The 12446-nt window shown below is 42.5% G+C and overlaps 1 protein-coding gene across 1 annotated transcript; it reads right to left on the reverse strand.

Moving 5' to 3' along the window:
- Positions 1–330: 330 nt before the first annotated feature.
- Positions 331–11874, reverse strand: LOC131259332 (homeotic protein antennapedia). The gene is made up of 3 exons (XM_058260798.1): positions 11356–11874; positions 11064–11280; positions 331–578 (listed from the first exon to the last, which is right to left on the reverse strand). Exons 1-3 carry the CDS (start codon positions 11872–11874, stop codon positions 331–333), a joined length of 984 nt encoding a protein of 327 aa, XP_058116781.1.
- Between the last annotated feature and the right edge of the window lie 572 nt (positions 11875–12446).

Below are 12446 nucleotides of genomic sequence, written 5' to 3' on the forward strand. Positions count from 1 at the left end.
CACAAAACGAATAATTGATCGCCAGTTACCTTTCCTTTTTGTCATATGTAAGTAATCTATTTTCTTCTATACGCATCACAAAAATGAACAAGAAAAACTAATTATTTCGAACTTTGAATGGGCACAAACTTATTGAGCTTTTGTAATATCGTTGGGTGAATTCGAACCCGTTTTCAAAATACATAAATGCGACCCATCCTGCGAGAAGTCGTGCAAATTTTTTGTTATGACTAATCGATGGTTCGAAATGGAGGAATTGGTTTTGTAAAAACTGCAAGCACATTAAGCGCGGAGTTCATCGTTTGGTCAAATGCTTGACCTCATCCCCTTTTAGGCCGGAGATTGCGGCGGTGTCATATCATTCTCGTCTCCCGATCCTGGTTCGCCTTTGGTCTTGTTCTCCTTCTTCCACTTCATCCGTCGATTCTGGAACCAAATCTTGATCTGCCGCTCGGTAAGGCAGAGTGCGTGTGCGATTTCGATTCTTCGTCGTCGTGTTAGATACCGATTAAAGTGGAATTCCTTTTCCAGCTCCAGAGTTTGGTACCGTGTGTACGTTTGACGGCCGCGTTTTCTTTCTGAAAGTAAAAATAAGCGTTCGAGAAAATAGGTCAAAACATTAGTTGTAGAGTCATTAGTTCACAAATCAAGAAATAGTCAAAATATGAATGAATCTAAAATAGATACTTTAATATAAACTTAAATCAAAACAGAAAGTTGCTAGTAATTCATCTGAATGGGGGAACAGAAGCAAAGACAGGAGTTTCCATTTTAGAAACGTTGATAAAGGCAACTGACACTTTTGAGATAAATTGTTTTTATAATTCTTAGAAGGATGTTTCTTGCAGGATAGGGCTTTCATGATTTTCAAAATCAATATTTAGTTTAGTGTAAGTTTACAAAAATGTCCGTTTCATTTTTTTTGTTTTTAATGAGTTTAAACTTGCTGTCCTCTATTCATTATTAAATATCAACTCTGAAAATAACTGAATACGCAGCAATTCAGTGATGTAATACAAGTTTGAACAAGTATAGCAAAATAATCGAAGTACTTTGCCGATACGATTAAAATACAGCCTCTCTCATTTGAGTCATTACTACCACCACAGTCCCATAGAGAAACTCTGCTTCACTAATCTAAACGTAACGACATTATAATTACGATCCGCATGCATTAGTGTGCCACGGTGAATGAAGCAATGAAAAGGTTTTCGTATAACCACATCATAAACGGCATAATGTCCGTGAGTGAGTATGATCAAGCACGCGGTACTGGTACAAATCTAGGAAACGGTTTTCCGGTCTTTCCATTAGACGCACTATTCGTTCGCAGTGTGTTAGAAAAGGCCCTACTAGCTTACACGACTGGTATAAAGCGCACAACAATACACACACGCACTCCGTGAGGGAAACGATGAACGTCTATTTTCTGCTGGATTTTCCTCTTAATTGGATATCATTCAGCTTGCGGATGGCTTAAGACACTGCCACATTTAACGCTACAACCGAAATTTCAATGTTGGGTGTACCAACCATTCCCTCCGCCCTTGCTTCATGCTGCACCTTGCAAAGAAAAGCGAAAGATTATAAACACATTTAAGATTTTTGCGTCTCACTTTCTAGAATGCGGTGGGAAAAATTGTATATTTTGATTTTTCAAATCAGAAATCAAGTCAAATATCGATGGCGATCATCTATTGAACGAGAGTGTTTCATTCTCAAGAAATTTTCTTCAGTGTCGTATTTATAATCTAGAAAATGTACATTTTATATCCATTTTCAAATTGCTCCTCAATCCTCCAAAAACGGCTTGACACATCGTAGCAACGCATCGATTGAAGGAGGGGGTCATGGTGTGAACTTTTCCGGCAGAATTTGTGCCAAACAGGGCCAACGATGGGAAAGGATGATGATGGGATGGAAAAAAGATCCGTTTCCCGCAGCAGAACTGTCGGAAAAGAAATCCCTCATCCCGGTCTGCGAAAAGTTTCACCTCGGGCTTAGCCACCACTCTGGGTCAGGTCTTTTCTTACTTTTTATAAGTTCCCGTCCACGGTTCATGGTGAAAGTGGCGAGGGCGGAGTAGCTTGGTCCTGCGTGTTTTCGATTAGCTTCAGCATTCGAGACCGTCTTTGTGATCACGAGCGGCTACGGCAATGTGAGGCAACGCCGTCGTCAAAGGGAAAGCACGAAGTTGAACGAGATGGATGTCTCCTACCCTGAACGTGCAACACACCGGCGAAGGGTCGATTGGCCAAGCGGGGAGAAGTTAGATAGGGGCCGCCAGAAGACGGTGGTCTTGTTCATGCTCCAGTCAGCTGTCAAATCTTTTGATATGGGTGCTTGAGCTCGACCCATCCGTTCGACCATCGCAAGATCTTTGGGCCTCCGTGCGTCATGGAATAACGAATAACGAACTCGGGATGGACCGAAACATGGCCCCTATGTGCGCGCCATGGCTTAAGGTCTTTTTCGCCGTAGCTGCTGCTGCTTATTATTCATCTCTCGCCGGTTGTTTTTCTTTGGCAGGATGCGTGGAAGGAGGATTCCTGTTTTCGATACATTTTTCTTCCGTACTTCAAAGCGTACTTCCTGGCCAGGACTCGCCTCGAAGGGAGATAGATTTTCTTTTCTATATATATGGGTGGCTTGTATTCTTTCTTCCGAAGAATTCTGGGGCTATCCGTACAACCGGTGCCTTAATTTTCTGAGGTGTAAGAAAAAACGAATTTGGCAGCAAAAACAAGTATTGGTTCGGATGACATTATTTTCATAGCGTGTACCATATTAGAAAAACGATTATTACCACCACAACAAACTTCCATTTCGTTAGGTTAGTATCGCAAATAGGAAAACAAGGACAAAAATGGAAAGAATAAACCCAAAAAAAAATTCTTCTATTGTACTATTTCTTTCTTATTAATTAACCCTCCTTCTTTTATCAACCAGGAGCAATCTCAAACATCCAATTAAACATTCATTCGCCATTTGACTGAAAGAATACGTTTTATTGTTTAACGTTGAGCTAGAAAATGTGGAATAATTTATACCAACCATTTTGGTAATTCTTTAATCACGCACCATTTCCATCGTGGCATTTCACCGGAGGATGGAGGAAAAATAATATTATCTCAATGCCATTTGCTTGCCTTTGCCGAATCGTTATGAAGAAAACATGGAAACTACATTTTTTCTCTACTGACTGCAGCGACCTATGCAATGGAGGAGTTTCGGGTGAAGGAATCAATTTTGTCCCTATCCTTGGGGTGAAGAGTGGTACGTGTGTTCAGGGTGCACTGGCAGGGGTTAGGAGAAAAACAGTAACCAGTTCAGCCAACAGACTGAAAACAACTCACCAAACAATGCCAAGGTATAGGGCAAGAAATGAATATTTAATAACACCATCATCGTAGACAGGGGAGGAAAGGATTGCCTGTTGCAGGGGACGCCAACATTAGCTGGAGGAGGGCCGTTAGTGTGTTTGTGTGTTTACGTGTGTTTGAATTGTTTCCCATGAAAATCACGATCGACCAATTAAAATCGTATTAAGCGTACGGTTGTGATCATCATGTCCCGGTTTATCTCATCTCCGTGTCGCAGGCAGTAGTGGTTTCTACTTTGTTTATTTGCTTTGAAATTATGTGTATAAATTTGTATGATTTGATGAACTGACTGCATAACAATGACGGCTTATGTAAAATATTAATATTTCTTGAACTATTTACACAATAACAAAGTTATATTACAAAAACAAAGTATTCTCTTTTTGGTTTTAAAGCACGCCATCTTGATTTGTGATACTATCAAAGTTGAAGATAAAGTAGAAAATATTTAACATGGTTAGACTGGATACGGATTGACAAATTGAAGCGGTGAACAATATTAAATGTATTCTTGAATAAAATGAAGATGATTCAAACCCATACTAGGTCCGTTCTTCAAATGGGAGAAATTATATGACTTTCAATTTTTCTCGATGATGGTGGACGAGAACTGTTAAAATCAGTTAGAAACTTATTTCAGACATCTTTGTAGATAGATACAGCGGAACTGAGTCAGAACTTCAAATGGGACCAAACGATTGTATAAAATGTAATGTGCAGATAAAATGTTCGTCTCTTCTATCCATAACACTTTATCAGAGAAATCATACAACAGGTAACAAAATAATATTTTTCTACAGTTTTGTATTCACATTTCATTCCAATAGCCATGATGTAGTTATGAATAGGCATATCAAGGTTGCCGATAGGTTGGGTACCCTGTCGACCTTCCTCTTTGCTTGCCTCATACATTCGTATATCCAAACGATCTGAACACCAGGACTTTCATGGGAACGGTTTGAAAAATTATCATCGGAGACAGTTTGAGAAATGTCTTAATTTCAATTCCAACATTACCATATTATTTAAACTTTTCTACTTCCATTTTCTCCACACTTCGCGTCACCCTTCGCTTCTGTTGCGTATCAATTCCAATTTGATCGATCGATCGTTTTCTTTACCTCGAATCCCGTTCTCTGTCCGGCAAGTTGTTCATTTGATGGGACACCAAAGATTCTACACTATATCGTGTTAGCGATATTAAAAGCAAAGAATCTATTTGACACTGCTATTGATATCTTGTTGAGAACTTAACACCGTTATGATGAAATGTAGTTTTGAGAAAAAGAATTTGCAGCTTATAGAGCTCATTTCATTTGGGATGCATTATGACTTTTGCCTATCCAATCTGATGCCCTTCGAATGCCAGTACAATGCTTTTCTGCACATGTTCAAGTTCAGAGAAAATATCGGAGAACCGGAAGAAAAGAACGTCAAAACGAAAAAGCCATATGAGAGTGGGATGTAAATCAAAATTGATTACTATCATTACTTGCATACTCGGATTGCACTCAATCTCAAATACGTACCTATCACCCGCATAAGACCCATCGATTTTCCAGACACAAAAGGCCAAGCAACCCCGAAACGACATGCGTGACCATTGAGACACTAAACATCCCGATCTGAAGGTGTACATGGAACGTTTTTGTATACTTTTCCGGTTCCTTCTTGTGTTCGTAGGCTTTACAACTTTGTTGTTGCTTGCTTTCATTATCATCTATCTCCCAATACTAAATATTGTATAAATTTCCTCTCGCTTTGCCTAGTATCAATTATTCTCAGTTTTGCCACTTCTTAGTTATATAGACTATACCGTGCGCTAGCTTATGAATTAAATAAAGGTTTTATAGCGTGCTCACGGTACATAACGTTAGTCTGCATTAAGTACTCCTTGCTATGAAGATTTATATGAAAGTATTGAAAAAAATTTGATCCGTTCTCATTTGATTGTTGTTTATCTTATCGAGTTTAATTGATAAACATTATACCCCAGAAAAGTTACAAAACCAGAACCCCTTCGCGACTACTACGACTAAACATACCAAGCTGTTAGCATATCCCTCGTCAATTAAGTGTGTAACTCAGCGGACAAATTTTCATTTCCAGCATAGCATCCACTAGTAAAACGAGAGAGAAAGTTTATCAACAAGTGGGTCATAATTTTAAAACACGTTGAAAACGATGGCAAACGCTTTGGGAGGAAAGATTTCTCACCCAACTAAAAGTTTGCTGCCTCTCGGCGAGTTGCTGATGTCAGCATCCTTCGGTCTCTCAGCGCCACGACTTTAGAGGAAGATACCGCTTGGTGTCCAAGATAGGTCCAAGAGTGTGAAAGAACGAGAGACCGAGTACGAGCGAAGGATAAAAAGGGTCAGAATGGAGTTACCGCACTCGAGAGTAGAGTAAGTGTGAGCGAGGTGTTAAAACTCTTAAAAGAACAGATAACGATCAATAATAAATTTTGGCTCGTTTACGATTTTGCATTTTCAGCAGCACACTTTCGTGTCGAAGGGAGTGTAGGAAATCCGTTCTTACAGGAAAGTTCTGTGACTCTATCACAACGTGGAAGTTGGATCAACATGCGGAAGCAATGGATCGATAAAACGACATATTGTGGACGAAGTCATTACAAAGGCTTGGTTCAAAAACAGCCAACCAAAAAACATTGATTGGTGCTACATTAGAGAAAGCTTTGAGTTAATCGTTATGGTTTGTAATATATAAAAGATGTAATATTGAATATAATGTCATGTAAAAACACATATTTTTATATGGAGGTTTATAAGGTCACACGTTGCATCTAAAACATTTTTGGTAAAATTTTCACATTTTTGGTAAAAGCACTCCTTTCCTGTTAAATTTTCTTTTTCCATAAACTACTCGATACAGGACTCATGGAGTATGATGAAAAATCGGTTTTCCAGCACCGACGTATCCGAACCTCATTTTCCTTTCACCCGGTTGATCCTACAACAATTTTTTCTATGAGAATGAAAGAAGCGAAACAAAGTCGTGGATCTACTTGGGTTTCGGTTCGTGGTGTAGCGAGAGAATGAAAAAATGTAGAAAATAACACCTCCAGCCTTACGGGGGTTTGAAGCTTGGCAAACGGAAAAGTGTACTCACGGATTTTCACAGCCTCTCTTTACATCCTCTCCAGCGTCGCGCCCGAGGGCCAGAGCGCCGGAGTGTGACAGTGAAAAATATCGGTAAGTCTGGAACCGAGACTTCTGCCGCATTGAATCGGAATGATCGGAAGCACTTTCTTTCTTCGGCCGGGGCGACAGGAAGTAGTTGATGCCCGCTCTTCGAAGCCATTATAAGTAAAGACCCACATCGTGCCGTTCTTATGACATATGCAGGAAAAATCTACGCCTCACGCACTTTCACACACACACACACACACACAAACAAACGCACACACCCTCTTTCTCATGTACGCTTCTATTGAAGCCACAGTTCCGACGACCGTGATGGCATTTATCAACATCGGAAACACAATCAAAAGCGATTTTTCACCAAACTTCCACCCGCAAGGAGGCAGAAATCTGCCCTCGTGTTTGGATCGTGTCGTTCCTGCCGACACCTTTCCCCCAACATCCGCTCGAGCGATGCTAATGGCTGATGCGCTAAGAAAATTCATTGTCCGCTTCCGAAACGGGAAGCCGCAAGGAGGCAAAACACCCGAGGGTAGGCGGGAAACGGCTGTCGAATGGAATGTTGATCGCTTTCGGAAGGAAAATGAATTATTTATACAAGTCAAGTGCCCACTTTCTGAAGCTCAACGATTCACCATGATGCCCATGTAGCAATGTCGCCCGAAGGTGAATCTGGAACTGGCCCAAGTGTCCTGCGCCGATGTTTGCCTAGATGCCCATCGGTCACGCTCGTTCCAGGGCTACTCAGCATTATTCCTTCGGCTTCGGTTGATGAGTTTTTAAGACTTTCTAGTTGAAGATTCCCTGCTTCCTTCTTCCTTAAGACGATGACAGAGACTCGGCCATCGTTGTAGATCGTGGAAGGGAACGCAAACACCTAAAGGTTGCAAAACCACCTTGTTGTTTGGCCTGTTTGCCAATGCTGCCAGCTAATCTTACGATAGATGGTCAGGATTAGTGCGTTTCATTTCCGATTCGCGCAAACACCAACATGTGCGGATGTTAATAGGACCCAATAATCTACGCATGCAGACAAGTTTCCTACCCATTTCAAAAATATTCTTCCACGGGTATGTTTGGGTACTTCTCTAACTCTCTGCAGGAAGACGTATGCTCAGTGACATTTTTATCAACACAAGTTTTGAATTCTGAATTCAATCGGCAATGTTTGCGAAAATGTTTTGCTTGGCATACAATGGGTGAACGTTGCGCGTTGTAAATTACGCCATAAATCGTAAAGCAATCGGCATGCAAATGACGAAACCAACGCTGAGTCTCCGGCTGTGTACCCTCGTCAATCTTCACGGTAGGTCCGGTGCCAAAACAGAAGGTAAGCGAACAACCTCTCCGCCACACATCAGCAGTATTGTACCGGGTGGATTCGATATTGGTGCCATTTTGCAAACCGGGGTAGCGAAAGGCAGGCCAGTATGCAAAAAAGGATATGGATGCGTTTTCTATCCACAGGACATTTTGGCGAGTAGGACGGAAAAGGATACCCAAAATCTTCGACCGGTGGAACCGGTCAAGCGATCGGGTAAATGTAGAGCAAATTGTCCGCGGGATACCCAGATCGGCCCAGCAGGACAACCTTCTTTGAGTAACGGATGGACCGACCAGTGGGCGCAATTCGACACAACTCGGATACCCGGTTACACAAGCGAAAGTTTTCGAATGCAACCGAAAGTAACCCAAAAGCGCCCCGTCGCTAACGCCCAGAGTGCAATCGGCAGGATACTTTCTAGAGAAAGGCTTTGAGGATCGGTTTCGACTGATCCTACCATTCGGCGTTTGTTCGAAGCCAGTCGGTGTTAAATTTCTCTACATTAGAATCTAGGCTGACTTGTTTCTGTAGGATTGTTAAACTTTTTGATACTCATTTGAAAACCAAACGAAAGTTATAGTACATCAAACATTTTAAGAAAAGGAATAGACTGTGGTATAAGATGTATTCAAAAGAGACTTGCTTAGCATACCCATCTTCCTATCTTTCTTTTGTGAGTTAGGTATTTTCTACGAATCTGATTACAAAACATAAATTCAGATAACAAAATGGCATCCCTTCATTCTGATTGGTTCGAATTATTAGAAAATTTAAGGAATTATTCACCTGAGGTCTTCAAAATGGACGCGTTTAAGTTTGGACTCCTGCTAATGGTTTCAAACACCGCATAAAGTAAACGTGAAATTATCACAACATACCTAGCGTACAGTAATTCGATCTCTTCTATACCCGTTGCCCGGTGATTAATGAATGGCGGGTTTCATCCCTGCCCAAAGGCAGTGCTCTCCTGAATGGCAGGTAAAAAGGAACGGGGAATCCCCGATTCGATGTATTTGGAGTGCGGAGCAATGCGCGATGACATTAAAACCTGTCAATCAAAAGCCATCAGTGGCACCGCAAATATAATAACCACTTGTGCTTGTTCTCACCACCAAAAGATATCCAGGCAGATGATCTGCTTTCCGGGGACGAAAGGGGTGGCGTCGACGGACGAAACGGCGCTCCGGCTTGGCCGAAGAAGATGGACGATCGAGAGGCATAAAATTAAAAAATCATTAGGAAGCCATTTTGACGCGGGACGCCTGTTTGGTACACAGTCGGCCTGTGGCGCTATATACAAACAGGAAGCAAATAAACCGACCAGCGGTAAGGTTGGTAATCGAAATATAATTTCGATTTTCTTACCATGCAGGCAATTAGGCCAACTATCTGTACGCAGCGAAAGGGTGTGCACATGGGCAATTATAATGGAGCCCCAACGTTATGGAGTGGCCATAGGAATTGTAGCAACTTGCTTTAATGAGAGCCCATCCGCATCCGAGGCAGACGAGGAACACATCCAATAAGCAGCATGAATAACAATAGATGATTCGTCCCGCTGTCAGTGTAAAGGTGCAAATTTTCGATCGTCTTAGTTGGACCGCGCATTAAGATTTGAATCCCCTTCCGAATGAACGAAACAAAACAAATCTGTAATAAGCAACGAGGAAAAAAGTGGAGCATTCACAAAAGGTGGCAGTAGAACCGTGACACAGTAATGTGAGGCGGAGGGCCCGCGGGAGGAATGATCTGAGACCGTCGAAACGTGCATGAAATGAAATGAAATTAAAATTAATGTCATTTCATTAATCTCTTAGTCCACTTTTTCCTCTCAGAAGCCGGGTTTAAACTCCCCTTAGTCCCGTTGGTCTCCGTTCTGTCCAGACGATTGATAAAACAACGCTATAGGCTGGGAAGAAGGGAAGATTTGAAGATTCTTCGGTTTTGGGCAAGTTTCGATGGTTTTGTTTTTTCGTTGTAAGATTTTTTAGATTGCTTTTACTTTGTTGGTTGCTTCACTTTCTCGGCCCTTTCTACTTCACCGCCAGCGTTACCTCGGTTGACGCTGATGATGTCAAGAAGAAAAATGCTCTTCCGCATCTTGCTTTTTTGTGAAAGGTGGTAAACTTGCCCTGTTCGAGAGGACATTGTTGAGGGTAAAGCCCTCGAGAACGTCGCTTCGGGAGGTTAGATCGTGGATGCGGACGTGCAGTGGTATATAGAACGCATCAGCGAAACCGTAGGAATTAAAAACAAATTAACCTGCAGCAGCTACACACAAAAAAGGGATACGCATCTTTGTGGAAGACGAATGTGCCCAGTCGGCCGGTGTCGGTCAGAAGAAAGTATGATGTACTGTGTTGCCTAGAATTTGCACCCAACCCGATTGTGTTTCAAGTGAATTCAAACGCCTATGCTCGTTGTTTGTGAGCATTGTGAAATAAATCCGTTTTCTTCGCTTTGTTTCTGATGCCGACTTTGTTTTGTAACCGCAATTTATCCAAAACAGCCTTTCTTTTCCTACGTAGCTTCAAATTGATGCACTGAGATTTGGTAAAAAATTACGAAACACCAATTTTGAACTGTTTCATGTGTAAGGGTATTTCAGCGTTGTCTCAAGCCTGTGGAATGAGCTAGAACATTGTAGGATGAACTACAAACATCTTACTACTGTTGTATTTCACTTTTTTAACATTGTTATCATGTGTGGCGTTATTTTTAAAAAAAAAAACACCTTGCAATATAGCAGCTATAAAGTGCACATCTATCATTTATTAGGTCATGCGTTATTCTGGAAGCATACTTTTTGAACTCGATTTGATTTTGAAGAAAAATAATGCCCAGCATGGTCTGCTTTTGAACTCGGTTATTTTTCTCCCAAAGCAGAACTTTTAAAATACTTTGAGAGAAATTGATGTATAAAAGTAGGAATTTAATGTACTACATGTTGTTGTTTGAGAAAATATTCATCCGAGCATAAAAATAGTGAATCCAAAAGTTGATTCAATCATGTTTGTAATGTCACCCTAACCCAAATGTATGTGGTATAATATGTAACTCCGCATAAAGTTTTCAGTGTCAGTAGTTTATCAGCATTTCTATGAAAAGATTTTCTTTCGTTGATATCATTTTAAGAGGATATTTTGGGAAAAGTGAGAGCGGTTCGATAATTGTTATGGTCGTTCCCACACTTACCAAACTGACTCCTCATCCACGGGTAGAGCGGCGACTGGAGGCCCGAGTTGGCGTTCTGGCTATTTGGCGGTGGCTGCTGTCCTTGGTGAAGCTGTGGAGGTTGCTGGTGCATCATGTTTGGCGGTTGTTGAGGCACAACGCCCGGTGGGCCGCCCCCGGCATTCGTGTACATGCCCATGTGCTGCGGGTTCTGGTGCACCTGTTCGGGGTAGCAGTCCTGGCAGCGGGATGGCGCCGAGTAGAAATTAGTAGGTGCACTTGCAGACTGCGGCCTCGACGGTGACTCACTTACCTGTCCCTGCGCGTGTCCCATGTGGTGCTGAGGTATTGTCATTTGTGCCGTGCTCATATGGTGCCCCATCTGCTCCAGTGGAGGAGACCCATTCTCGGGCCCGTACGTGCCGAGCCCGTTTGGGCCGTTGCCGACGGCGGCCTGCAATTTACAGCTGGCGTAAACGATCGGTTGCTGCTGCTGTTGCTGTGGTTGTACTTGCGTCTGTTGTAAGGGGTTGCCATTCGTCTGAGGAGGTATCACACCACCCACCTGGCTCGAAGGACTGTCCGCTCGTGCGTACCCGGCCGGATCCATCGTTTGCTGATAGTAGCCCATCCGATCGTACGGTGGAAACCGCGGATACGGTGGCATGTTGGCCTGGTTCGCGTGCGCTTGGTTGTGGTGGCTGTACATCTGCTGGGTCGTGTCCAGCCCGTCCACTCCCGTGCCCGGGTAGTGTCCGTGCATGTCCGAGTTCATGTAGGAATTGGTAAAGTATGACGTCATGCTTTCACAGTTATTTGTACTCATAGTCATGGTGAACGGGTAGCTTTGTCTTTGTGGGCCACTGGAAAAGGATGTCTGGACGACGAAACCGATCCGCTGCTTCCTGATGAAGAAATTCCCGATCGAGGAAAATTCAACCCGCGACGAAATGCGGCTGCTTGTCTGCTTGTGTTTGCTTTTCGTTCCAATTAATGATTATCATACATGCAAGAGTTGTTGTAGATCTAGATGCTTCTTCCGGTGTCTCTCGCGCAGATTGATTGGTTTGATTTACAAAAAATATCACATAAAAGAGCACAGCTAGCGCCGTCGATTTGGTTTCGTAACCGGTCGCTTCGGTTCGCCGGGGATTGCGGCGTCAATTTCAAGGATGGTTTTTGCTGGAGAAATGTTGAATAATGCAGTTGAAACGATATCGATCGCTGTCCGTGAGATCAAGCACCTTCACCACGAACACCAAGAGCACTTGCACGTTTCGTCCAAATGCGAGGACGCGCTCTGGAGATACTTCCACCCGTTCTGATGCAAAGAAAAGACTTGCTCAAGCGATGCCCGGAAATATGTTAGCCAAAACAGTAAACTGAATAGCGAAGGTGGATGGC

Source organism: Anopheles coustani, chromosome 3, assembly GCF_943734705.1.
Source record: "Anopheles coustani chromosome 3, idAnoCousDA_361_x.2, whole genome shotgun sequence".
Classification (NCBI taxonomy): domain Eukaryota; kingdom Metazoa; phylum Arthropoda; class Insecta; order Diptera; family Culicidae; genus Anopheles; species Anopheles coustani.

Bases quoted from the DNA above. Each gene is read 5' to 3' on its own strand.
- LOC131259332 (XM_058260798.1), bottom strand. From the start codon at position 11,874: ATGACTATGAGTACAAATAACTGTGAAAGCATGACGTCATACTTTACC. The intron at 11,281-11,355 runs GTAAGTGAGTCA...TCCCGCTGCCAG, and splicing joins TGGGACACGCGCAGGGACAG to GACTGCTACCCCGAACAGGT. The intron at 579-11,063 runs GTAAGTGTGGGA...TTTTACTTTCAG, and splicing joins GTGGATGAGGAGTCAGTTTG to AAAGAAAACGCGGCCGTCAA.